The 26,320-nt window shown below is 52.1% G+C and overlaps 1 protein-coding gene across 5 annotated transcripts in view; it reads right to left on the minus strand.

Moving 5' to 3' along the window:
• KIAA1671 (KIAA1671 ortholog) overlaps positions 1 to 26,320 on the minus strand; it is a 183,774-nt gene that overhangs the window by 66,793 nt on the left and 90,661 nt on the right. The window contains exon 1 of one of the 5 annotated variants that reach the window (XM_044244048.1): positions 25,665 to 25,751. The exons of the other annotated variants lie outside the window; for them this stretch is intronic. Within the exon in view, the coding sequence (XP_044099983.1) occupies positions 25,665 to 25,715 (51 nt within the window). The 5' untranslated portion in view covers positions 25,716 to 25,751. Of the gene's footprint in view, positions 1 to 25,664; positions 25,752 to 26,320 lie in introns of those variants that run through there. 5 annotated transcript variants of the gene reach the window in all.

The following is a 26,320-nucleotide window of genomic DNA, read 5'->3' on the forward strand; positions in this document are numbered from 1 at the left end:
AGGACCCAGCTTCTCTCCACTCAAGCCAAACCGGATAAATTGCCATCCTGGCCTATGCCATGTCATCTCTCGTTCAGCTCTTTGCACATGCTGTTCCCACTGTCTAGGACACCATTCCAGCCCTTCCTCACCTACTTGCCATCTTTCGTTCTTTAGGGCTCAGCTTAAGTACACTCTCCTCCAAGAAGCCTCCCCTGATTTCTTCATGTCTGTGGTAGGCCCCCTCTGGGCTCCCATCCGACCATCTTTCCCCCACTACATCATTAGCCCACTGCCCTGGAACTCAGTTCACCCATCAGTCTCCCCTCTGAGCCCACGGGCAACAGGGACATGTCCCATTCGCCCGTGATTCACAGCCTGCCATACCCAGCGGGCACGAGACCTGCCTCCCGTGTGAAATGAAGGAACCACTGAGGCTTGAACCCAAGTCATACGACTCCCAACATCCCTCTCCCTAGGCCTGTTTCCAAGGCAACAGGGGAAAGAATTCTGATATGAAGAAAAAAACCAAAAAAACAAAAAAACAACAAACCCAGAAATGGCCTGATCTTCCAAGTCAACCCCAGATTATTTATAAACCAAGCCTGAGACGATTTCCTATGTTCATTCACCACATTCTTACTCGAATAGCCATTTTCATCACCTAAGATGCCCTGAATTAACCTTGGAAGGGGAGGGGGGAAAATCCATCTGGAAAGGAAATCTTTCTGGACACAGTCAGGGTCTCATCCGCCTTCCTCATCAGGCCCCACCCTGAGTTCAAGTGGAAAGCAGCATTCTCCATGCTGCGTGGCCCTGCCTGGCACAGCAAGGTCAGTGTGTGATTACAGCCCCTCTTCCGAGGGCAGGCATCTAATAAAGCCCCATACATTCTGGGCCCTTCTAAAATGTGACTAACGTAGGTCCTAATTCACCTGGCCGGACTCCTCGGGCGTCCTGGGAGGAAGACACATGCCCTGCTGTGGTCTTTGTCTGTCTGCCTCGCCTGGGGTTGGACGACATGTTTCTTTCCATCACAGCAGCTGAGTTCCCACATTTTGGGATCAGTTTGCAGAGAGCCAAGCTGTTCTTGCAGAACAACAAATCAGAACTGGGGGCTGGGGGTGGGGGATACATGACGTCCCCTAAGAAATGTACTCCCGTGCAGTGAGCTTGCTGGACTTGGCTGAACTTGCCCCTGGACAGGACCCCAAGATTTTAGGCATTGGCGTGATGCCAATAAAAGATTAGAAGAATGGTGGGAGTGGGGAGTGGGCCTGGTCGGGCGGGGGCGGCACAGTCGGTTGAGCGTCTGACTCCTGGTTTCGGCTCAGGTCATGATCTTGGGGGTCGCGGGATCAGGTTTTGCAATCAGTGTGGCACCTGCTTGAGATTTCCTCTCCCTCTCCCTCTGCCCCTCTTGCTCATGCTCTGTCTCTAAAATTTAAAAAAAAAAATGGGTAAAAGGCCTTTCTTCCTTGCTCTCTGCATCCCTTCCACTTTAGCAAGCGTTGGCCTCAGCACCTGTGACATTACTGGAGCTCTTCCAGGTGCTGGGGAGACGAGCCAGGGACGCGACAGTCCCTGGATCCCCGAGAGGTTTTCTCCACAGTCTGTGGCAAGTATAAGGACAAATCACAGTGGTTCTCATTTGCCAGGGGCCTACTGTGCACCCTGCCACCACATTGACCCTTGTCACCCAGGAAGGTCGTAATGGCCACTGAATGGACCAGGGGACAGGGACTCCAAATGACAAAGTCACGAGACGGTGTCACACGACCCAGGTCTGGCTGAGCCCACGGCCTGCGCTCTAACCCACTGGACAAACCTGCCCCGAGGAATGGCTCTGTTTGGTCAGATGGAGGCAGGCTTGTGGGTGCACAAGACACGGTTGGAGGAGGAAAGACTTTACCCTGTGTTCCTCCTTCCTGCTCTCCACTTCACTTCCTTGGCCTTGGGTCAGCCACGAACTCCAAGGAAAGACTGATCATGATGAGCACAGGGTTCCCCAAGATGAACCTCAGGGACCCCCTTCTGCCTCAGCTCCAACAAGGGCTCAGCTGCATTGGCAGCCCGGTGGCCTCGAAGGGCACTTTGTACCCCACTGCTCCGGTGGGACGGTGGGGGACTGGCCGTGCCCTGGGCCGGCTCACCGAGCCTTGAGACCTGCCAGCTTTTGCCCTCAGTTTGCTGGGGTGGGGAGGGTCTTCAGGCAGGGGTCCCCTCCTCTCTGGGTCCTGATTCCCCAAGAAGACTGTACAGGTTAGTCCAGCTCAAAACCCCAGGCCACCCACCTCTGGAAGGCTATCTGGCCTAGCCTTGAGAAACCAGCAGACCTGGGTTCAAGTATCACATGTCCTCATCTCACAAACAGAAATTAGGACACCTGCCTCCCAGGTAAAGGACAAGAGATGTGAAAGCAGGCCCTCAGCAAAGGCAGGTGGGATCGTGTCAGATGCCCACAGGGGATGCCCGTGGCTGGGGCGCACATGTCTTGAAAACAAGCCTGTGAAGAACAATGGCCTCCCAAAAGCGAGATTCACATCTGCTCACGTGCTGCAAGGACACAGCTGGTACTTCCTAAGCACTGACCGTATGCCAGGCCCGCGCCATCTCATGTCATCCCTGCGGACAGAGCCAAGGGCAGGGCTCCCAAGACGGACCCCTCACTGTGTGACCCTGGGCAAGTGGCTTGCCTTCTCTGAGCTCCTCCTTCTCTGGCTTTAAAATGGGATAAAAACGGTCCAGTTTCCCCGGGGGTGCTGGAAGTTCTGCCCATCTCAGGAGAGTACACCACCACTCCCATCATCCATAGAAGGACCCGAGACGGTGTGGAGAGGCTGAAGGCTGCACGGCAGCTCAGTGGCAAAGTCTGGCTTGGAGGCCTCTGCCCCAGACCAGTCTCTCCAAAGCTGTGGCGACTCGGGAGCCCGTGCTGCTGGCCTCCCCTGCCCACCCACCACCGCCATCCCTCAGCTTGCCAGCCCCGCGGCCCTCAGCAGCCCCCTTCCCATCACAGAGCTGCTTTAACACCCCTGCTTGCCTCCACACAGGAGCGGCTTCCTCCCATCCTGGCTGGAGGTCTATTCTCCAGCATGGAGCATCTCTGCACACATGCTGGGCCGCCCACTCTGTTCCAGGAGCCATGCTGTGCCGGGCAGGGAGGGCAGGGATAGGGGCAGTCTGACAGAGGTGCGTCACCCCACAGGGGTGGGCACAAGGCACGTCCCAGTTCCTTCAGAGTCCTGGACCTTGGACTAGCCCTAATTCACAGGCTTCCAGAGCCCCACCTGGGCCGGGCAATCAAGGGGAGACCACCCAGCCCCCCGTTACCTCTTGGCTGCCCCCCCTTACCGGGATGGTTCTAGTTTCTGAGTCTTAGCTCCTTGGAGTGTCTCCCCCTAACCTCCCAACAAAAAGGGCGGCCCAAAGCAGACCCTACCACTATTCTTTCTTTTCCATGTTAACACCTACCATCCCCTGGCATTCTCCTGATCATTTCTTACTCTCAGTGTTTGATGAATGGATGGATGGATGAATGAATGAAGCAAAGGAAGGAGGGGAGGGGACAGTACGGGAGGGGAGGGAAGAAGTTCTACTGTATTTCTATGGCAATCCTATCCCCTCCTCTCCTTCCCAGGCAGTTCCTATCCATCTTTAAACACATCATGATGATGTCCCCACCTCCAGGAAGCCTTCCCTGCCATACTCTCCATTCAGTTCAGTGTCTCCTCTGGGCTCCCCAACCCCTGGGTTTCCCCTAGCACTGTCCTCTCTTAGGTACCATACTATAAGGGTCAACTTCCTCATCCTCTACCCACTGGCTGCGCACACTGCCAAGGTCAGGGCTGTGTCAACCCTGTTCTGTTTCTCCAGGGCCCCTTGTGAGGCAAGGCACAGAGCACGCAGTTCGGCATTACAGCTACCCCTGATTAAGTCCCAACCACACAGCAAGCACAATCAGAGCCCTTTGAATCAGATCACTTATGGACTCCTCAGCCTTGCCTTTTAAGGAGGGGCGGGTAACATCCTGTACCCATTTCACAGACAAGGAAAGTAAGGCTGAGGGAAGGCAAGCTCCTTGGCTAGGCTCACGCAGCAAGGACCTTCTGTGATTGTGATGCCACACTGTCCTCCAGCCCGGGCCTCCCATGAAGTGAGGGAACAGGGAGGTGAGGGGGAGGAGAAGGCATCAGCTCCAGGGCAAGAGGACAGCATGTGACAGCATTTATTGAGTACCTACCACACATGACCTGTATGACACCCATCCTTATTCAGTCTTCGCCGTCCTCTAAAGGAGGCACCACTCTCCCCAAACCTCTGATGGAGGAACTGAGGCCAAGGACACACAGGAGTGACTGTGTACCGAGCTCAAACTCACTCAAGACAAGTGGGCACCAGAAAGCTAATCAAAGGATAGGTCCAGAACAATGGAGCTGTGAAGAGGGTTCTTCCTTCTTGGCCAAACCCTGAAAGTGCTGGCTGCTGGCTTCCCACCAAACCCTGGCTGACGGGATGTAGGGGACGGTCAGCCGTGTGGATGCCAGGGAGCACTCTGCTTCCCAGTGCACCCTCTCTACGCTGGCTGGATGTTGCCACGTCTCCTTGAAACTGGAGACGTGTTTCAGCTGGAACTGTGGCAGCCGTGCTGGGTCTACAAGGGGACAAGATGCTGAGGAGAGAGTAGGAAGAGAGAAGGAACCTGGTTTGATCCACTAATCTAAAATGTGGAGGACTTTTGATAAAGGACCAGATAGCAAATACTTTAGGTTTCACAGGCCATATGTGGTCTCTGTCACATCTTGGCAGGGGGTGGAAAGGGGAGTTTCTTGCAACCATTTTTGTTTGGTTGGTTGGTTTTACAACCTTTAAAAAATGCAAAAAACGCAGTCTTAGCTCACAGGCTATCATTTATTGGACCTGCACTACATCCTCCCTGACCATGATGTGAATTATATGAAGACATATATGTCCTTATTGTTTGACCCACCTTGATGGGGTCTTTTGTTACTTTCAGTATCTTCAAAGGCATCCTTAGTGAGCCAGTGACAGTGGCGTACCAAGTGTTGGTGAGAACGGGGAGCAGCTGAAACTCTCAGGACGTGAGAAGCAAAATGGTGTGATTACTTTGGAAAACAGCTGGCAGTTTCCTAAAAAGTGCCACTCTGGAAAACAGCATGGAGGTCCCCCAAAAAGCTGGAAATAGAGCTACCCTATACTCAGCAATCGCACTACTGGGTATTTACCCCAAAGATAAAAACATAGTGATCTGAAGAGGCATGTGCACCCCAGTGTTCATAGCAGCAATGTCCACAATAGCCAAACTAAAAAGAGCCCAGATGTCCACCAACAGATGAATGGATAAAGATGTGGTATATACATATAATGGAATATTAAGCAGCTATCAAAAATTTGAAATCTTTTGCCATTTGCAGTGATGTAGATAGAACTAGAGGATATTATGCTAACTGAAATAAGTCAATCAGAGAAAGACAATTATCATATGATCTCACTCATGTGCAGAATTTAAGAAACAAAACAGAGGAACATAGGGGAAGGGAGGGAAAAATAAAACAAGATGAAATCACAGAGGGAGACAAACCATAAGGGATTCTTTTAATAGGAATCAAACTGAGGATTGCTGGAGGGGGGTAGTGGCAGGATAGGGTAACCGGGTGACAGACATGAAGGAGGGCACGTGATGTGATGAGCACTGGGCGTTATATAAGACTGCTGAGTCACTGAACCTCTGAAACCAATAATATGTTATATGTTAATTAACATTAACGGTGTGGGCCAATCTCCAGATAATTACGCGAAGCATGAGCAAACCCTCCAGAAAGCTCAGAGCTCTGGGCAGAATCGTCTTCTCCTATGTTTAAACAGGATGGTTCTACTCCTAAAACTAATACAACACTATACGTTAACTAACTGGAATTTAAATAAAAACGTGAAACAAATGAAAAATAATAATAATAACAAAAATAATCTTTAGATAAACAAACAGGGCAGTTCTGTTCCTATTAAACCAGCCCCTTCCCTCATCCCCCCAGGAAAGGTCTGATTCATTCTGATGAAACCCCTTTCTCAAGAGGGTCTGAGGGACACCATCTGCTTCTAACAAGGGAGATGCCACCTTGCCTCCCCGGGGGGTGGGGGAGTCCCAGAGCACCCCAATGTGGAAACTACTGGGGGCGAGGCAGGGACAGACAGGGTCTCTGTGAGAAGCGGGCAAGAGCGGGGACAGGGATGGGGGCCCAAGTGTTGGGGATGATCCCAGTGCCTCCCGGTTCTTACCCAAATAAGTTCTTTTCAGCCTATGATAATAACTACCGTACTACCTCCTGTCCCCACTGCCAAGTGTTCTCATTTCAAAACAGACTTAATGAGATCCTTTAGATGAAGGACCTCTTTGAGCAATTGAAAATGTGTGCAATAATGAGACACCTGCAGCGAGTGTCACTTGGTGGAAACCCACTGAACAGAACCAGGTCAGTGGAGGGGGTGGCCATCACTTATGTGCCTCCCAGGGGCAGAGCACAGTGTCCACCAACAGCCCCTCTATGTCCCATCCTCTCTTGAAAAACGAGAAATGTGGCCTCAGATCTGATTGCCAGCCTGGAAAGTACAGCCCAGAGTGCCTGGGTGCCAAATGTGGCCTGTCTGTGGATACGCTGTGTGACCCTGGGCAAGTCGCTGCACCTCTCTGAGCCTCCATCTCCTGGTCTATAAAGGAGGATTATAGTAACTGCCTCAGAAGGCTTTTGTGAGAAGGAAGTGGGATGCCGCCTGCGCATTGCTCAGTATGTAGTAAGCACTTGAATATTGGTCCTTATTAACCTGCAGGCAGTTGAAGGGCTGGATTTGAACCCAGGCACCTTCTTACATCCCAAACTTAGTCTAATTCACTCTTCTCCCTCATCTCCCTCATCTTCCTTTCCCCCTCCACGCTCAGCAGTAACCTCACCTCTCACTTCACTGCAAGAAATTGAAGCAGTCAAAGGAGGAAGACCCCACCCTCTCTTGTCCTCTGCTTCCGGGAGCCCAGCCTGCCTCTCCCTCCCTCTGCCACGGAAGACTGAAGACGGCACCACTTGCCTCCCAGGCCAGCCCTCCTCTTATGCCCTAAGGCGCCGCCTCTCACCAACTCCAGGAGACCATTCCTGTATCTGACTGCCCCTCGCCCCCGTAGAGCCTCTGTGGCCCCCCTCTGCTGGGCCAGCCTCCCTGGGAAAGCCCCAACATCACCCATCTTTATTTATTTATTTTTTAAGATTTCATTTATTTATTTGACAGACAGAGATCACAAGTAGGCAGAGAAGCAGGCAGAGAGAGAGAGGAGGAAGCAGGCTCCCCGCTGAGCAGAGAGCCCAATGCGGGGCTCAATCCCAGGACCCTGGGATCATGACCTGAGCCAAAGGCAGAGGCTTTAACCCACGGAGCCACTCAGGCTCCCCAACCCATTTTTAAATGCCAGATGGAACCGCCTTCAATCCCACCCCCACCACCACTTAGAAAACTAATGACATCTGAAATGTACAACAGAACAGAACTCTTGATCCCAAGCTCCAAATCTGCTCCCTCTCACTCTTGTCTGTTGCAGCAAAATGTGTCACATCCACCATGCCATCCTGGCCGGAAGCCTGGAATGTTCCTCAGTTTCTCCTCTCCTTCACCATCCCCTCCTCGAAACTATAGCCTGAACCAGACAACTTCTTCCCCGCCCCTCCATCCTGCCTCAGCACCAGAGCCAAGCCCTTATCGCCCTCGGCCTCCCTGCTCCACCTTCTACCCCTCTAGGGTGCCCCCACACACAATAGCCTGAATGAGTTTTATTATCCTCTGGGTCAACATGTTTTGCCCCACCGAGAGTGCTCCCTCAGCTCCCCACTATAACCAGAAAAACTCCTGGCCATTGAAGCCCCCCACCTCCATCCCCGTTTGCTCACTAGCAGGCCTGCCCTATCAGCCTTACTATGGTCCTCAACCCCTCCAAGCTCATTCCCACCCCAGGGCCTTTGCACGTGCTGTTTCCCCCACACCTGAAATACTCCTCCCCCAGATGCCCACAAGGTGGCTCTTTCTTTCAGATCTCTGCTCAAATGCTATGCCCTCTTAGAGCGCCTTCTAGTCTCTGCCACACTATGCTGTTTGATTGTCTTCAGACATTTATCTGGATTTGCTGTTCTTAGGTACTGGCTGTCTCTCCCACCAGAACACACGCGCTCTGGTAAGGCAGAGACTGTGCTGTTCTTACTCCACGCTAATGCTCAGGGCCAAGACCAGCATCCGGCACAGAGAAGACAGAGCCTGATGGACAGGAGCCCGGGAGCTGCTGGACAAGCGCTCGCTGGCTAAAGCACGTCAGCCAGCAGGAGACTCAGCAGCAGCTCACCTCTCCACCCCTCACTGCAGAAAATGCACTTCAAAGCCAAAATGCTGTAATTGAGACACCGCGGTTGAAGGTCTAGTGGAGACTATATGTAGGAACGCAATCCACTGTATTACCCAGTCACCATGGCAACTGAAATCTTCAAGTATGCTTCTCCCTTGCTTCAACTTTTTATGCAGAAATTTCCAAAGAAAATGTTCCGATTCCTTTCTCTGGTGACATTCTGCAGAATAGACATCCTCGTTTGGCTCCCGGAGGAAAAAATGCAAAATGTCAGATTCCTATGAGATAAACTGGTTTGCAAAGAAAGATGATTTTCATTTTCAAAGACGTGAGTCTAACTCTGAGCACAGGAACCAAATCCTAATAATAAAAGCTGCGAGAAGCAGAAGAGCGTAATGTTGGTAATCAAGCGGTTTAACCTTTGTGAGTTCACTTAGCCATTCAAATATTCACTGAATGCCTATGGTGTACCAGGCCCTTGCTGGACTCTGGGGATACAGCAAGTGGCTGAGATGGAGGGATAGCTCCCTGCCGTCGTGGAGCCTCGGGTCCAGGGGGATAGACATCCAGTGGAAGAGCATTCCCAGCAAGGAAGAGCAGCAAGTAACACAGTAGAGAAAGGACCAAACTGCGGCATCATGTACATCTATCATTCGTTAGCTGTGTGACCCTGAGCAAGACACCATGCCTCTCTGAGCCCATGATAATATGGCAGTAACAATATTTTGGATGGGAGTGCTACATGGACCCAATCAGATGACAAAAAAAGAGCCTTGTGTGGCGTCTGGTATACAGCAAGCACTCAATAATTAGTAATCCCTTTTGTCTTACAGAGGAAGAGGGAGTCAGCCCCTGGCGGCTGCTCCCACAGGGGGTCTTAGAAAGGCTTTCGGGGTGTGAGGTTTTCCCCAAAGAAATGCCCGTGCTCTAAAGGACCAGGGGACTCTGGAAGACACCTGAGATTGCTGCTTTCGGAGCAAATGTGCAGAAAAGGGTAGAGGGAGAGGACACAGGGGTTGGCCATCAGCTGACTTTGTCCGCCCGCTACCCACCTGAGGTTGGAGGCCTGCGAACGTTTCAGGTGGGAAGCCAGGGCGAACCAGCCAAAAACCAGAGTGGGGGGACACGAAGAGAACTCACCACCATCGACTTCTCATCAAATGAGCCGTGCACTTGGCGAGGCCGGGGCCTCAGAGACTTAAAGAGAAACATCGAGATCTCTTGATTGAGACGGTGTTGGAGCTAAGGGCTCCAGAGCTCTTGAGGCCCAGAGATGAACCCTGAGGAGCCAAGAGCGGTACCGTGGTCACGAGCCACCTGCACCCCTGGATTCTCAGAGCTGGAGTGAGACTCTGGCCAACCATGTGGCCTTGGAGCATGAGGCCGGAGCCCAGGCGAGAGGCTCACACCACATTCATGGGAGAGGGCTGGCCACGCTGTTCTCAGCTTCCAGCCCCTGCATCCACACCCTCATTCTTTTGGCCCAAACACCCCCCAACCCCCTCTTTCCTGGTCCACTCACAAAACCTCTAGTTAACCTTCAGATGACCCAGCAAGTTCACAGCTGGGCACTCCGGCAGACGCCACCTGCCAAGGGCACCGAGATGCCTGTGCAAGTGTGTTCATCACGGCCTCGCTCACGGTGTGTGAAACTGGAAACAACCTGCATGTCTGCCCAGAGGACTCACTCAATTACAGTGTGAGGAGAAACAGAGAGCCGTCAGACAGAACGCTGTGCTCACAGGGAAAGATCTCGGGTTTGTGAGAAAAAGAAGAATCAAGGCCTAGAACGCCACATACAGCAGAGCAAGATCTGACATGTGTTAAAAGTCACGTGTGTATACTGGTTGGGGGACACAGAACATTTCCGAAAGGAGATGTCTGAAAATGGTCATCAGTTTTGGGGAGCGACAGCAGGTTGGAAGGGCAGGGAGAGATTTTACTTTAGGACGCTATTTGGTGCTAAAATAGTGGACACTATTTGGTTTACCGTGTGTGCATGGACACGTGCATGGACAAAAATTTGGACACTATTTGGTTTACCACATGTGCGTACTCCCTTTTCAATTAAAAAAAAAAAAAGACTTATTTTTTTAACGGTTGGCCATTGCCTCTCTTAAAACTTTGCTCCTTCTACTGAATCTCACCTTGGTACGTGGAGACATTCCAGGTATGGAATGGCACAAAGGTCCGTGTGCCCATTTATGGGGAGTCCCCCCTCCTCTGAGGCAGGGAATGTGGGGAACGTGCCTCTGCACCCATTCCATGAGACTGACACCTCAGGGGCTCCAGGAATGAATGATATTGTCAATGCTCATTTATCTACTTTCATCTCCTGTTTCCCAAGTCATGGTTTATTAAGCACTGGCTACTGTACGCCCGCCAGTTTATGCCTGGCATCTCGCTGCATTGAGTCCATAACCCTCAAGCCTGGTGGGCTGTCCTAGATGCTGTCAGCACTGCCCACCCGGGTTCCCTGGATGGGTGGGGGCACCCATCTCCCAGGTTCTGGGGTGCCGACAGCCACAACAACAGACCTTGGTGCATGGGGAAAGAACTGCCCGGTGGCTCCAAGGTGGGACTCCTTTCTGTGGTGCTGCTCACCCTCCCAGACTCCTCCAGGGATCGGGCTGACTCTCACCCTCTCCAACACTAAATTCTATACATGTGAATGAATCCCTGTCTCAGGCTCTGCTTCTGGAGAACCCAGCCTGAGACGCTGCCTCCCAATCTCAGGGTCAGGCAGGTATTAAAACACAGTTGCTGGGAATCTGCTATCTCTGGGACTGTGCAACCTTGGCACATGGAGTTTGAAAAAGTAACAGAAATGTAGCCAAGATTGGGAAACAGAAGGGAAAAAAAAAAAAAAAAGAAAAGAAAAAAAGGTTTCTTACACCCATTTACTTGAAGTCAAAGAGGTAGACTTGAAAACCCTGCTGTCTCAGACCACAAAGCCTTGATGCTTTTCTGTGCTTGATGCTGAACTATTAGGGGGTTAACTTGCCTGGTCGGTAGAACAAGGTAATTTGGGGGGCCAGGCTTCCCTGGCCAGATGCGGCACTAGGATAGAAACCGCTAACATGGTCAGGAAGAGGGTCTCAGGGTCTGTCCCACTGTCAGATTGCACTGGGGCTCGGAGTGGTGCCTTGGTCCCACTCAAGGCCAGCCCGGCATGAAGAAAATCATGAAGCAGCCGTCGGGCAGGCCTTCGGTGACCTCCTGTCCACTGCTGCAGACTGGAGCAACAGAAGTCCGCAGTGAGGCCTGGTGGGCAGGGCAGGGGGCAAATCAAGACAGGGGAGGTCCACCTGGCCAGCCTTCCCTTCTCAACCCTCTCCAGGACGGATCCTTCTACAAAGGTCAGGGCAGCCTGGGAAGCATCTGCTAAGCACCTGCTGTATGCCTGGGCCTGTACTAAGGCCTGAGGAAAGAAACAAACAAGGGCCCTACCTTCCCCCTAACCCCACAAAGTTTCATTTATTCACTCATTTATTCATTATTCATTGAGCACCAACAGACATTTATTGACCACCTACTGTATACCAAGCCCCGTTGGTATTCAGTAGACACCAACTGGGAAACAAATCAATGAGACATTTCTCTTTTCATTCATTCACTCCCTCACTCACTCATTCTGCTGAATGTTCATCAGAAGCGTGAATGGAGGTCAAGCGCTGTATCAAGGACACAAATAGCCGGCATGGTCGCGGCTCTCAGGCTCAACCACTGGCTCATGCCCCATTCAGTTTGGTAGAATGGGCACTTATTGGGCACCTGCTGTGTCAGGATAAGCCTGACAGAACCTCTGCCTTTCTCTGATGGGTTCGGCTCATAAACAAATACTGGGCACCTACCAAATGTCAGACCCTGGAAGGCGGATGAAGGAGCCCCAAGGCTCGCCTGGAGGAACAGAGAGCCCGGTGATCACACAGGGTGAGTAAGGCCTTGGTTCCTCTGTGGGGACCACGAGGCCCCACCCGATGGCTCCTCAAAAGCCCCAAGAGAGGCAGGCAGCTGGGAAGTGTGCAGCGTGCCCTCCCTGCAGGCCGCAGTGGGGAGAAGGGGTTATGGGGGCACGGGGCTGGGGGAACGCTCTGCACACGGGAGAGAAACTGTCAGGGATGAGCACCAAAGGCAAGCAAGGCTGAGCAGGGACGAGATGAATCAGACACCTAAGTGAGAATTTTCAAGAACTCAAGGAATATTCTAAGTTTAGAGAAGGAAGGGGAAAAATAAAGTCAGCCCACAACTTCCGACTGTGGCAAGTTCACCACCAAACTGTGCCAGCAGCCTTGTTGATTTCCCTCGATTCCCCCACCCTCTCAGGCCAACTGTGTCAGGAAAACAACAGGCTTTGAAGACACCTGCTCCCGGGGCCTTGGGGAGGACCCCGCAGGTTCATCTGCGTGAGACCCTGAGCACACAGTGGGTGCTCAATAAATAACACCCAGTCACGTGTCTTTTGACCTATGGCCACAGTGGCTTTGAAAAATGGCTGCAAGCTGCTTGATACGCTTCCCATTGAAAGGTGGGGCCCACGTCCATGTCCCCTGAATCCACTTCGATCTGCAGAGAACAGCAGAAGGGACACTGTGTCCCTCGTAACACCACTGGGCCACAGCACCTGCTTGGGGCGCCCTGTCCCACGTTGTGGGGAAGCATGTTGCAGTGACCGCATTTGGGTGCCTGCTCAAGCCCAGCTTCTGAATCATCATGGGCCCCAGATAGGGAGATGAGAAGCCTCTGGATGATCTCAGCCCACAGCCATTCGGGGCTCCCAGCGGACCTCCAAGTATCATGGAGCAACTGTCCCCACCGAGTCCTGCCCCATTTCCAGACCACCAAATACTATGAGCATCACCAATAGTGCTGGTTTCCATGCTTTGGAGTGGTTCCTTGAGACCATGGATTCCTGCCTATCTGAGTCCCTGCCCTGAGGACCTTGCACAATCTGAAAGGATCCACTAAACCAGAATGCATGGGACAACTTTTTTTTTTTTTTTTAAAGATTTTATTTGTTTATTTGACAGAGAGAGATCACAAATAGGCAGAGAGGCAGGCAGAGAGAGAGGAGGAAGCAGGCCTCCAGCTGAGCAGAGAGCCCAATGTGGGGCTCGATCCCAGGACCTGGGATCATGACCTGAGCCGAAGGCAGAGGCCCCGACCCACTGAGCCACTCAGGCGCCCATGGGACAACTTTATAAACTGTAAAGTTCGATGCACACGGGAGCCCCCAGCCTCAGCACTTAGGATATGGGAGGGCTCTGCTGCTTTCCTGAGCCCACAGAACTTGTTCCCTGTATCCAAGGCTGCCTGCTCCCCTGGCAGCCGGGGAGACTCTGCAGGCTACCAGGGTTGACCTGAACCCATGCGGCAGGTCAGTGCTTTGTTCCCAAGACAGGACTTAGGTCATCCCTCCAGGAGGAATGAACTAGAGGACAAAGACTGCTTTCATGGGCCCAGGCTGCTCTCAGCAAACATGGGCGTTGGGGGGTAGACCAGGGAGCAGGAGGCCCCTGGCATGCCCCCCTGGGAAGGTGGCCAGCAGGCCACCAAGCTGGGGCAACACTGGGGTCCAGGGAGGGCCTTCCCTCCCTGTCTGGGTCTTTTCCAGCTGCACCTATGACAAGGATGGGGCAGAGTCCAGACAGGCAATGAGGAAATATTTGGTAAATTCAACAGAATGTGAAAGATTAGAAGAGCCACCTTCAGGACTGAAGTCAAATTATAAACATAAATGGACATGGAGCCAGCCAGCTCCACAGCAATGTCTTGCCGTGGACACAAGCCCAGCTCCACTGCTGATCTGCAAACCACTTTACCTCTCTCGCAGCCTCAGTTTCAGCATCTGTGAAATGGGGATGATAACAGAACCTCCCTTCCAGGACGTCATGAGGATAAAATAAAGCAATGTTACTTGCTTTGCCTGGTGCCCGCTTGCATTTCCCCAACATCTGTACACTGGAGCCCTAGTCCCGGGACCGCAGAATGTGATGTATGGGGCTCAGAGCCTTTAAAGAGGGAATTAGGTTAAAAAGAAGACATTTAGGGTGGGCGCCCATCCAGTCTGAGCAGTATCTTTACAAGAAGAGGAAATCTGGACACACAGAGATGCCAGGGCACATGGGCAGAAAGGGGAGACCACGGCAGCGGCGGGGGGGTGGGAAGAGGGGGGTGGGGACGACACAGGGAGCAGGCGGCAAGCCAAGGACAGAGGCCATGGAAGAAACCAGTCCTGTCGACACCTTGACCTTGGGACTTCCAGCCTCTAGAACTGAGAGGAAGTACGCCTCTGCCATTTAAGCCCCTTGCTCTGTGCTATTTTGATATGGCTGTCCTGGCCAGTATAGACAATGGCCCCACAGGAAGAAATAAACAAACATCTCCTATTACCGTATTATACATTTATATTATAACCATAAAATAATATGAGGTTAACATGAATGTGCTTATGTTTTATGAAGGTATGTTTAATACAAAATATTGACATAACATTAAATAGAATACATCTGCAGTCTTCCCTCCCTACCTCAGAGTTTCTACATAAAATACCAGACTTTTTTTTTTTTAAGATTTATTTATTTATTTGAGAGAGAGGCAGAGAGCAGGAGATGGGGGAGGATCAGAGGGAGAAGCAGACTCCCTGCTGAACTGGGAGCCCGATGTGGGACTCGATCTGGGGACTCCAGGATCATGACCGGAGCCAAAGGCAGTGGCTCAACCAACTAAGCCACCCAGGCACCCACTTTCTTAAAAAGAAAGCAAGATCATTTTTGTTTCTTTAATTTTTTTTTTAAGCAAGATGTTTTCAGAAACTAATCTTGACCTTCTCATGCATACGTTACCTCCCCCTTTAGGAATATTTACGTTGTGTCCTTCAGGATGCAAATAAAGACACCCTCAGATGTCCCACCTCTCCCCAAGGAACAGGAACCAAGGCCTTACTCACACATGCGAGCATGTGCTGGTCCTACTGCCCCAGTGGCCTCCCCCTCTCTGGTCCTATTCAGGCTGTTAGGACCCAGCTGAGGGCCCAGCCTAGAGCAGGCACTCCCTACAGGTACCCAGAGCTGATTCTGAGACAAGCCAGTGACCGCATTTCAGAGATGAAGACGCTGGGCCCCACAAAGGGAGGGGCAGTGACTGGCACGAGGTCACACAGCTGGGACCTCACCCCAGGACCCTGGCTCCTCGGCTGCCTCCCCACGTTATCAGTTCTGGCTCCAACATGGAAACCAGATATTCATTTGGGTTGAAAGTCCCAACTCCAAGTCTGTTTGCAGCTCTGGGAAAAGCCCATTGCCTGCCAGGGACAAAAGTGGGTGGTGGAACGGCATTAGCCTGCATCAGGTTTTTCACTCCTCCGTTACTAATGGTCTGAAGCCAGATCTGCTACCCACCCCCAAAAAAAGTAGGTGCAACTTCTCTCCGAGCAACAACATCCTAGGATTTAGCAAAACTGACCCAACCCCCCTGCCTTGATCACTTAAACTCCATACCATACCCCCTTCTCCATACTGGACTGAAATAACAGGGGCCAGGTACCAAGACTAATCTGGGTGGTGACAGTTTTCACGACTCCTTGGGCTCCGTGGGCCTTCAAACTCAAACTTTGGTCAACTTAGGGGTGCAGAGAGAGACCATAGGCTCCAGGGGCAAAAAACCCTATTCCAGAAACCTGGATCTGAGGCCTCCCTGCCATGCGACCCTCAGATAAGTCAGGTTTCCTTCAGCGTCTCCATCTGCACATGGGACAGTTCGGGCACCTGCCTCGTTGAAGGGGGTTATATCTGCTCAGGTGTGTAAAGAGCGCAGCCTTGCATTGCTTTTTAAAAGGCCACCCCTGTGCAAAGTGATTTGTTGGAACAAGAGCGCCCTCTAGCGTCTCAATCTAGAAATCACGCTGCCACTGAGGCAGCCAGTGAACGTCCAGGATCATGTCTGCTCAAGTAACCCGGTGGAATGCCACGTAGGAAAGGTGAACAGCTCCCCTCCATTTAGTGCCCACCGTGTGCCAGGTGCTCTCCCTACTGGTCTCTGCCATTGGTACTTACATAAATCCCCACTGAGAAAGGGGGATTTCTCATCCCCAGAGAGAAAACAGAGATTCAGAGACATGAAGCTACTCACTCCAGGTCACACAGCACTGAAAGGCTGGGTTTAAACCCGAAGCTCCACTCTTTACTGGACCCCTAGAATTGGGAAATTGTGCACAGTAAAAAAACTTTAAGGTGAGTCCAGTCCAATACTTCATTATATTAATAGAGAAACTGAGGCCCAGAGAGGGCAAGGAATTGCCTTGGGGTCACACAGTAATCACGCTCGGGACTCCTGGCTCCCAGACATGTTTTGCCCATATGCCCACCCCTCCAAAGCTTCTACCTTGCACTTATCATTCCTTCTGGCCATCCTAGAATTGGCATGTCCCTTTCAACTGCTGGAAGTTCTGGACTGTCTGAACTCGGCGACAGCTCATGCAGGACAGCCTGTAAGCACACCATCCCAGAGCAGGCTTCATTTCAGCCAGCCGCTAAAGAATCCCACCAGATGGGCTTGGCATTTTAACCCTCAGGAGAGGTCCTTTAAGATGCTCACCCAAGGGGCGCCTGGGTGGCTCAGTGGGTTAAGCCGCTGCCTTTGGCTCAGGTCAGGATCTCAGGGTCCTGGGATCGAGTCCTGCGTCGGGTTCTCTGCTCAGCAGGGAGCCTGCTTCCTCCTCTCTCTCTCTGCCTGCCTCTCTGCCTGCTCGTGATCTCTCTCTGTCAAATAAATAAATAAAATCTTTAAAAAAAAAAAAAAAAGATGCTCACCCAAGCCTCAACTACCGCGAGGCACAGGCAGTGTGGGAATTACCCTTCCTGTTGTACAGAAGGGGAGAGCAAGGCTGGGGAGAGGAGGGGGAATGCCACGGATGTCTGATAGACCTTCTCCACTCTTCAAGTCCAAAGCCAAGTCCTGATCTGCCTCTAAGACCCACCCACCCGCAGTTTTCCTCACCGAAGTCAGTGGCAGCTCTGTCCTTCCAACGGTTAAGCCCCAAACCCTCAGTGTCTTCAGGATTCTTCTCTTTCCCTCCCACCCCCATCCAACCCACCAGTGAATCCTGTGGCTTGATGTTCAAAACAGACCCAGAACCTGCCCCCTTCCCCCTCCTCTCCCACCCCTGGTATGAGCCACCACCAGGTCCCAGTGGGACACCTGCAGTGGCCCCTCACCGTTCTCCCTCCTCCTACCTTGGTCCTGCTTCAGTGTGCTCCCTGCACAGCAGCCAGAGGGATCCATTCAAACCTAACCCAGATGGTGTCATTTGACACGACACCCCTCCACTGCTCTGTCACCTTCCCAGCACAAGGCCACCTCCTTCATGTGACCTCAGGGCTCTGCACCCCTTGCTGCCAACTCTCCTCCCCTCACTCACTTTTCTACGGCCACCCTAGCCTCCTTCCAGGTGCACAGGAGTGCCTGTGCACGCTCGGACCCCAGGGCCTCTGCACTGGCAGCCACCTCTTCCCTCGAGTTCCCCTGGCCTCTTCCCTCCCCTCCTCCAGTCTCTGTTTGAACGTCACTTTCTCAGGGACACCCCCCCTCCCTGCCCCAGTTGCACCCATCTAAGTCCTCTGGAGCTTTCTTACTTGCTTACTTCCTTCTTTCCACAGCACACTCCACCCCCCTGACAGGTTATCCAGGTAATTATGTATCCTGATCATTGTTCATGGCCTGAACCCACTAGAATGCTGATCCCTGAAGCAGTCACCTTTGCCGTCTTGGGGTTCACTGATGTATCCCACTTAGATCAAGATGGGGCACATGTGGTTTTTCTTTTCTTTTAAAGATTTTGTTTATTTATTTGAGAGAGAGAGAACAAGCAGGGGGGTGTGGCAGGTGGAGGGAAAAGCAGGCTTCCCGCTGAGCAGGGAGCCCAATACCAGCAAGATGCAATCCCAGGACCCTGGGATCATGACCTGAGCTAAGGCAGACGCTTCACTGACTGAGCTCCCAGGCGCCCCAGGGGCCCATGTGTTTAACTGAACTGAATCAAGGGCCTGTGAGTCCAGGTGCCTTCCGGTGCGAACACTTAATTCAAGACCTACTTCGCACCGGTTTTGTTTGCATTTCCTTTTTGAGTCCTCGGTGCGTCCCACGAGGGACAGGCTGTCATCAGTCCCATACTATGAATGACAAACTGACTTTCTGAGAGGTTAAGAGATTTGCCCACAGCCCCATGCTCCGTGAGTAAGCGGCTCAGTGGGGATCAGAAGCTGGAAGCGCCTGACTCCAAGACCCTGTTCTCTGCTCTGCAACTTGGCTTCACACTCATGGCTCGAGTCAGAGCAAACCTCTCGTGACACAGGCTGTCCTGCAGCCCAAACCCCAGGCCCAAGTCCAGCAGCACAAAAAGATCCAGTTCTTCTATTTCGGCCACAAACACTGGAAGGCCAACCCCGGCCCTCGGCACACCCTGAAGGCGCCAAGATCTAAGATTCAGAAGCTGTAATAAAAACGACAGGAGCAATGGTGATGGTTGGCGGACTTGTGCTGAACGCCCGGCACCACGTTCAAGCTCACGGCCAGCTCATCCTCACAACACTTCCAACACACTAAGTCAGTCGGGGGGATCGGGGGCTCCCTGAGCCCATGTCTATGGGGCAACCAGCAGATGCCAGGCACTGTGCCAGGTGCTGGGGACTCAGGAGTGAATTCAGCACATGAGCTTTAAGGTCAGACTTCCCAAGTTCAAATCCAAGCTCTGCCCCTTATGGGCTTTTGAGTATTGGGTGGGTACTCAATCTCTTGGAATTTCTGTTCTCTCAAATGTGAAATAACCATAATACCCACCTCCTGGGGTTGTCGTGAGGATGGTCACGATGCCACCTGTGGGTGAGCCTGGAGGGAAAAGACTTAGATATGTGCGCCCTGGACTCCCGGGGGCGGGGACGAGGCCGAGTGAGGGATGTAGCAAAATAAACAAGTAGCAAGGAAGCCCCAGGCAAAGAACAGCCAATCCCACCACATTGAGATGTTTGGACATTTTTCCGTTAAAAACAAAAAAAATCTGGTCATGGAGTCAAGAGTGGGGAGATGAAGCTTGCTGACCAACCACAAGGACAAACAAAGTGGTTTTCCCTAACATTCCATGGAGACCAGGCCATGGAACCACCAACCCTGCCGGGGAGGAAGGGGCAGGTGAGGGACCCAGCACACAAAAGCACAGGGGACTGACCTTGATCTTGGGCTCCATGTCTCGAGGCGTCTTCCAGAAGAAGCTGCCAGAAGCAACCTTCTGGTAACCCCCTTTGCTGTGAGTGACACAGAGGAGGAGCAGGTGGCCGGGCACAGGTCACCCTTCCGGGCTCACCAGGCCTGGGAAAGTCCATGTGTGCTGGGGGGTGGGAGCCTGGGGTGTCTTTGCCACTATATCAGAGGTGTCTCCACCCCCCGCAAAAGAACATCTAGAAACAGAGGACCCATTCCAAGTCCAGCCTCATGGCAGGGATACTAATGCTCCTTATCTCAACGAATCCTCACCACAGCCCTGCAATGTGGGGCTGGCCCCACTTCCAGATAGGGAAACTGAGGCCCAGAGGAGGAATGGGACTTACCTTTGGCAAAGCTGAGATTCCAAGCCAGGGCCCTCTCCCTCCAGAACCCAGCAGGGCCCAGTGCAACATCCTTCTCTCGCCTTCTACCTTGCAAAACATGGTGAATAAAGAGCCTTCCTGTAGGCTGGCAAGTCACCTCAATCCTGTGCACCTCAGTTTCCCCTCTAAGAAACCAGAAGAACGGGCTCTGGGTAGTAGTTAAAGTGACACACAGGGAGAGCTGGCCTCCGTCAGACACAGGATCTGACACTTCCCAGCTGGGGAATCTTGGATGAGTTGCTTAACCTCTCTGGGCCCCAGTTTCGCTAACTGCAGAACAAGGGTGATCATGAAATCTACATGGGGTTCTCATGAGGATAGAATGAGACATCCATGAAAGGCACTAAGCCCAGGATATTTTAAGTTCTTGGTACAAATTATGGTGGTGTTGATGGCCATTATTATTATTCTTAATTACAGAGGTGCTTGGGGGCTCAGTTGGTTAAGCATCTGCCTTTGGCTCAAGTCATGATCCCAGGGTCCTGGGATCAAGCCCCATGCTGGGCTTCCTGCTTAGAAGGGAGAGCCTGCTTCTCCCTCTCCCCCTGCTGCCCCTCCTGCTTGTGCTCTCTCTCTGTATCAAATAAATAAATAAAATCTTTTTAAAAATTACTATTATTATTCTGCCAGCACTGTCACTACCGTTGTCAGTGACAACCTAAGCCAGCAGCCTGATATCAATGCCTCCCCCCAAAAGGCCACCAGCCTCGGGACTGTCTGGCTAGGTTATCCCAGCAGCAAAGGAGATTAAGTATCTCAAAAGAGCACAGCCGCCAGCTACAGTTACTAATGATGTGAAACAGAAACAGTCACGCCCCTGCTTCACAGCTGATGCTGGCTGGTGACAGGCCTGATGGTGGGGTCGGGCAGTCTTTCCCCTCAGAAAGAACTGCAGCTCTGTGGCGGACTCGGGCCACCGACAGGAAGCCACCAATGTCCGACCCACAGATGACAAGTCTGCAGAAACCTGCAGCAGCCCACGCGAGGCCCCCAAGAAGCGGACTTAGGAGAGAAGTAAATAAAGATTTAAGGCTAAGCATGCATTTGTCGTGATGAGTATGGCCAGGGGGTGGGGTGCGGTGCACGGAAATGTTGAGTCACTATATCGTACACCTGGACCCAAGATCACGCCGTGTGTCGACTAACTGGAATTTTATATAATAACTGAAACAGACAGATTTAAGGCTGAGGATGACTAAGTTGGTTGCATATGGTGAGCGCCTGAGAGAGCCTCCTGTCCATCCACGGGTAAACGGCTAATAAATCAAAGCTGGTGACAAGGGCGCGTACACAGCAGCCATTAAACATCATGTCTACTAGGTGTTTTTAAGTGGCGTGGGCCAGTGTCCGTGTTCTTGGTGGGCAAGCACTCACTGGACCAGTCACAGTTAAGCCCAGCCGCTGCTAAGGGTGAAACTTACAGGCAAAGTACAAGCAAGGTTTTCTCAACCTCAGGGCTGTGGACGTTTCCGGGTCACTCTCTGCGGTGGGGTTTTGGGGCTGGGCGGGTCAGCCTGTGCACTCCAGGATGGTTAGCAGTATCGCTGGGCTCCCCCCACCAGAGGCCAGGAGCAGTCCCCCACTCCCCTCTGTTGGGACAAAGAACGTCACCAGATATTGCCAAGTGGCCCTGGATGGGAACCACTGGAGGAAAGTTAGTTCGTTATTTCGTTAAGAGTGTTGCACCAGGGCGCCTGGGTGGCTCAGTGGGTTAAGCCGCTGCCTTCGGCTCGGGTCATGATCTCAAGGTCCTGGGATCGAGTCCCATATCGGGCTCTCTGCTCGGCAGGGAGCCTGCTTCCCTCTCTCTCTCTCTGCCTGCCTCTCCATCTACTTGTGATTTCTCTCTGTCAAACAAATAAATAAAAATCTTTAAAAAAAAAAAAAAGAGTGTTGCACCAATTTCTGACTTTGGAGAAATGTATGGTGGTTACATTAAGATGCTAACATGGGGGATGGGCTGGGCAAAAGGGTCTTAGGAACTCCCATACTGTCCCTGCCACATTTCTTATAAATTAAAAAGTAACTTTTAGGGGCACCTGGGTGGCTCAGTGGGTTAAAGCCTCTGCCTTTGGCTCAGGTCATGATCCCAGGGTCCTGGGATAGAGCCCCACATTGGCCTCTCTGCTCAGCGGGGAGCCTGCTTCCCGCCCCCTCTCTGTGCCTGCCTCTCTGCCTACTTGTGATCTCTGTCTGTCAAATAAATAAATAAATCTTTTTTTAAAAAAGTAATTTTTAAAAATTAGGGTAATGGGGGCGCCTGGGTGGCTCAGTGCGTTGAATATCTGACTTGGTTTTGGCTCAGGTTGTGATCTCAGGGTCCTGGGGTCAAGCCCCATGTTGGGTTCTGTGCTCAGCGAGGAGTCTGCTTGAGATTCTCTGTCTCCCTGAGCCCCTACCCCTGCACTCTCTCTATAAGAAATAAATAAAATCTTTCGTTAAAAAAAAAATTAGGGTAACGGGACAATGAATGGGGAGGAATGTAACTCTGTTGCAGAAATGGGGAGAGAAGCCCCCCGCCCCCCACCACCCAGGGCCCTATGCAATAGCCTGTGGTTAGCAGGTCATTCTCAATCTGATGATAGGTTTCCAGGAAAGAGGAAGAGCTAACATTTGCTAAGGAGTAGCTTCCAAGCTTCAGAAATAAGTTAGAAGTTTCTCAGGACTGTCCCAGCAAGAAAAGGAGGAAGACGGCATGTCCCCACTTCGCAGATGAGGAAGCTGAGGCCTTGTGAGGTCAAATGGCCGGCCCAATGCCATCTGGCTTTGTTACAGCCCAGAGCTGAAGCCTAAGGATTTTCCACATTCCCAAGCTTTCTCTGAAGCTCAGCAAGCAAGAGTTTCCAGCTTAATGTTCCAGACACAGGGCTAATTCCGTTACCCGAGGGGCCAGGCTGCATCCAGTGAAGTGGAGTTACGGACAGACTGTGGGTAAGCACAGAGCCAGCGGTGGGAACTCGTGGCGTCTCGATACTCCAGGATCTGGTCACCCACAGGTGGGGCAGAGCCAGATAAGGAGCCGCGTCTCCATCCACTTGTCCCCTGCAGCTGCCCCCATGATGCTGACAGCATCCTTCCTCCTCCCCACTCCCACCAGCCAGGCTGAACTTGAGCATGCCCAGGACTCCTGCCCTTTGCCACACCCACCCCAGCCCTCCGCACCCATAGGCCGTTCCCTCTGTTCCCTCTGCCTGATACACCTTCCCCCTGCCCCACTGCTAGCATTACTGGCTAGCTCCTGCCTATCCTCCTGTGCTCAGCCGGGGGCTCTCCTGGGCCCTCCACCCCGATGAGTCCATGCCCTCCACAGCTCTGCACACTGCCTCATCCTAATACATGCGTGGTCTTTGTTCCAGTTCCTTGTGTGCAGCGCGTGACCCCACAAGGCTCAGGGACAACGCCCAGCTAGCTCACCCCTGTAGTCTGGGCATCTGACATCTCTAAGCGTGTTAAGTGAAGTTCTGCCGGTATCTGGATGTGGTGTGGCCGGCGAACACACCAAGCTCCAGGCTCCCAGGGGTGGGGCATCGTATCTCAGTGACCTCTGCATTTCTGATTCTGACACCAATTCCAACGTGGATGTTTTTTCCCAACATCCCCAAAGCAAGTCTCTGACACCAGCTGGGTGTCTTACAATGTCAGCTACATTCTGACACCAACAGCCTGAGGGGAGCACCAGATCCCACAGGTTAAGGGCGGGGTTCCGCAAGACTGCCCTCTCGGTTCCCAAGCCTATCCCGAATCCCGGCCGTCACCTGGGTCTCTGAGCCTCTGGCTATGGATCAGGGGTTCCCACGACCTTCTCCTTGCATTCAATTAATTGGCTGGAGTGGCTCACAGGACTCAGGGAAACATGTTACTTACCACTTTATTATAAAAGGATGGAACGTGTGAACAGCCAGATGGAAGAGGGTACAGGGCAGGGTATGGGGAGAGGGTGTGGAGCTCCCCTGTTCTTTGAGCTAGTTCATACAGCTCTAAGGATTTCCATGTGTCCACAACCCAGAAGCCTCCCCTCCTTTTGGGCAGGTGGGGGGGCTTATGGAGACCTCATTACATAGGCATGACTGATTAAATCATTGACCATTGCCAACTCATTCCACCAGTCCCTCTCCCCTCCCTGGAGGTCCTGGGTGAGAGTGAAAGTTGGCATCCTCAAATCACAGGGTTGGCTCCCCTGGCAACGAGCCCCCATCCATCTGTGGGGTCCAAAAGTCACCACATTAACATAACATCAAGACACATTTATTGTTCCTTATCACTTAGAAAATTCCAGAGTTTTAGGGACTTTGTGCCAGAAACGGGAAGGAAGACCAAATATGTATTTCTTATTGTGATTTATCACAATATCACAGCCTCCCTAACAGCAAAGCCCAGAGCCTGACACACACCTGGGCACATCAAAGTCATTGGGACCCTGTGAATAACAGAATTCGAAAGCACAAATGATTATGGGGGACGGTTTTCTTCCTTCATGTATGCTTTTCAGGATTTTTCAAGTTTTCTACCATGTCCATATGTTATTTTTATAATAAAGAAACTAAAATAAATCAATAAATGTTGCCCTGCATTTAAAATGTGGCAATCTCCAAACATCAGTGATCACAGGATATGGACTGGGAGGGTCTCCTCTGTTTTTCAGCTGCTGGTGGGAGCTGAGGAGGAGGGAGCACAGAGGCGGGGGAGAGACGGGTGTAGAATAATGTTTCCTAAAGTTGTATTTTTAGGAGCTCCGGAAAATTCCCTGGGTGAGAAGGCATCTGAAATATTTGCAAACATTCAGCAGGGGGATAAATAATATTTCCCAAGTCCTTCCCTTCTGGGTGTTCTCAACCTGGTGGCAAATGTTCGAGAAAACTCTGAGACCCACTCAGGACAATTCCAGGCTAAGCCCCTCTGTTCACAGAGCCCTGATGAAGGTCACCTAACCACCCCCCTCCCCAACCATTGCCTACTGCCCCCACCCCACAGTTTCACAGATGAAAAGACAGAGGCCCAGATAGGTGAAGTCACTTTCCCGGTCACACAGAGCACATTAGAGTCAGAACAAGATCTGAAAAACCACGCTGTATCCCACAAAGCATTTCCGTGTAGATCCCCCAACTCTGGCACGTCACCAGAAAAAGTTGTGAGGCTTTTCCCCCCTGTTACATAAAGAAGAGAACGCAATGCAAGTATTCTAACTTTTTACTTTTGCTTACTAAGTTCATTGAAAGAAAAGCAAAATCTATTCTTTTCATCTCATAAAGGACAGGATGTTTTCACACACAAAGGCGAGAGGGATATAATTTCAGAATAAAGAAGAGTCCTTTAAATCAAAGAAATATCACTTTCAGAAGGCCTCCCTGGGGCTGTCCCTGTTTTTCTTGTTTTCCCAAGGACCGGAGGGGAGGCTGCTTGCAACCGGCTCCCAGCTCCGGGGGGGGGGGGGGGGTGGGCGCCAGCCATCGTGACCATCTGGGCTCTGTGCTCTTCTAAGCCTGCTTTGCTTCCCAAACCAAACCCCCAACCCTTTCCTCAACACTCCCTCTGCCTGGAAACCACCACCCTTTTGCAAGAAAACAGAGACCCTACTTGCCAGACAGAGCCCGAAAGCCAACCTGGCAGAGGCAGAAGAAAAAGCACGTACATGTCTAGCGGGCCACACTCACCCAGAGGTACTGTAAGAACTTCAGCAAGCTGGGGCAATAGTAATACTCCATTTCTGGTGTCCTGGGGGTAGGCTGCCAGCACGGTGCCCACTTCCAGTTTTTCTCGGGAGGAGGCGGCTCTTCCCGCTCGGCTGGTCACGCCGGAGTCAAGTTCAAGGCGGCATGAATCATTCAGAGGCCGGCTGGCAGCCAGGGGACCGGCCAGACGCCCCACTGACGGTCACGGCCACCTCCGCGGTGGGGATGTCACTGCTCAGGTCCCGTGAGCCTGGCCTGGAACATCTCCGGTGGCTGGGCCATAGGGGGCGGGTCCAGGGGCGGTTCCTCCCAAACCCAGCTGAGCTGTCTGGACCCCTGGGCTCTCCCCGCCTCTGGGTGTTCTGAGTACAGAGGGTTTCTTAGCCGTGTGGCAGGAAGAGCCAGTGTGTACGTGTGTGTGTGCGTGTGTGTGTGTGCCTGCATGCACTTCTGTGTGTGAGTGCAACTGTGTGAATGTGTTTTATGAACGGGTATGTGTGTGTGCTTGTGTGAGCGTATCTCAGTGTGCGGTTCCTCCCCCAGACCACACACCGAGAGGCAGCTCCCCCATCCAACTCCTCACACTGAAAGGAACTAAATCAGCTCAGATGATCCCATCAGTATACACAGCCCCTCCT

The sequence above is a fragment of the Neovison vison genome, chromosome 3, assembly GCF_020171115.1.
Source record: "Neovison vison isolate M4711 chromosome 3, ASM_NN_V1, whole genome shotgun sequence".
NCBI classification, from domain to species: Eukaryota; Metazoa; Chordata; class Mammalia; order Carnivora; family Mustelidae; genus Neogale; species Neogale vison.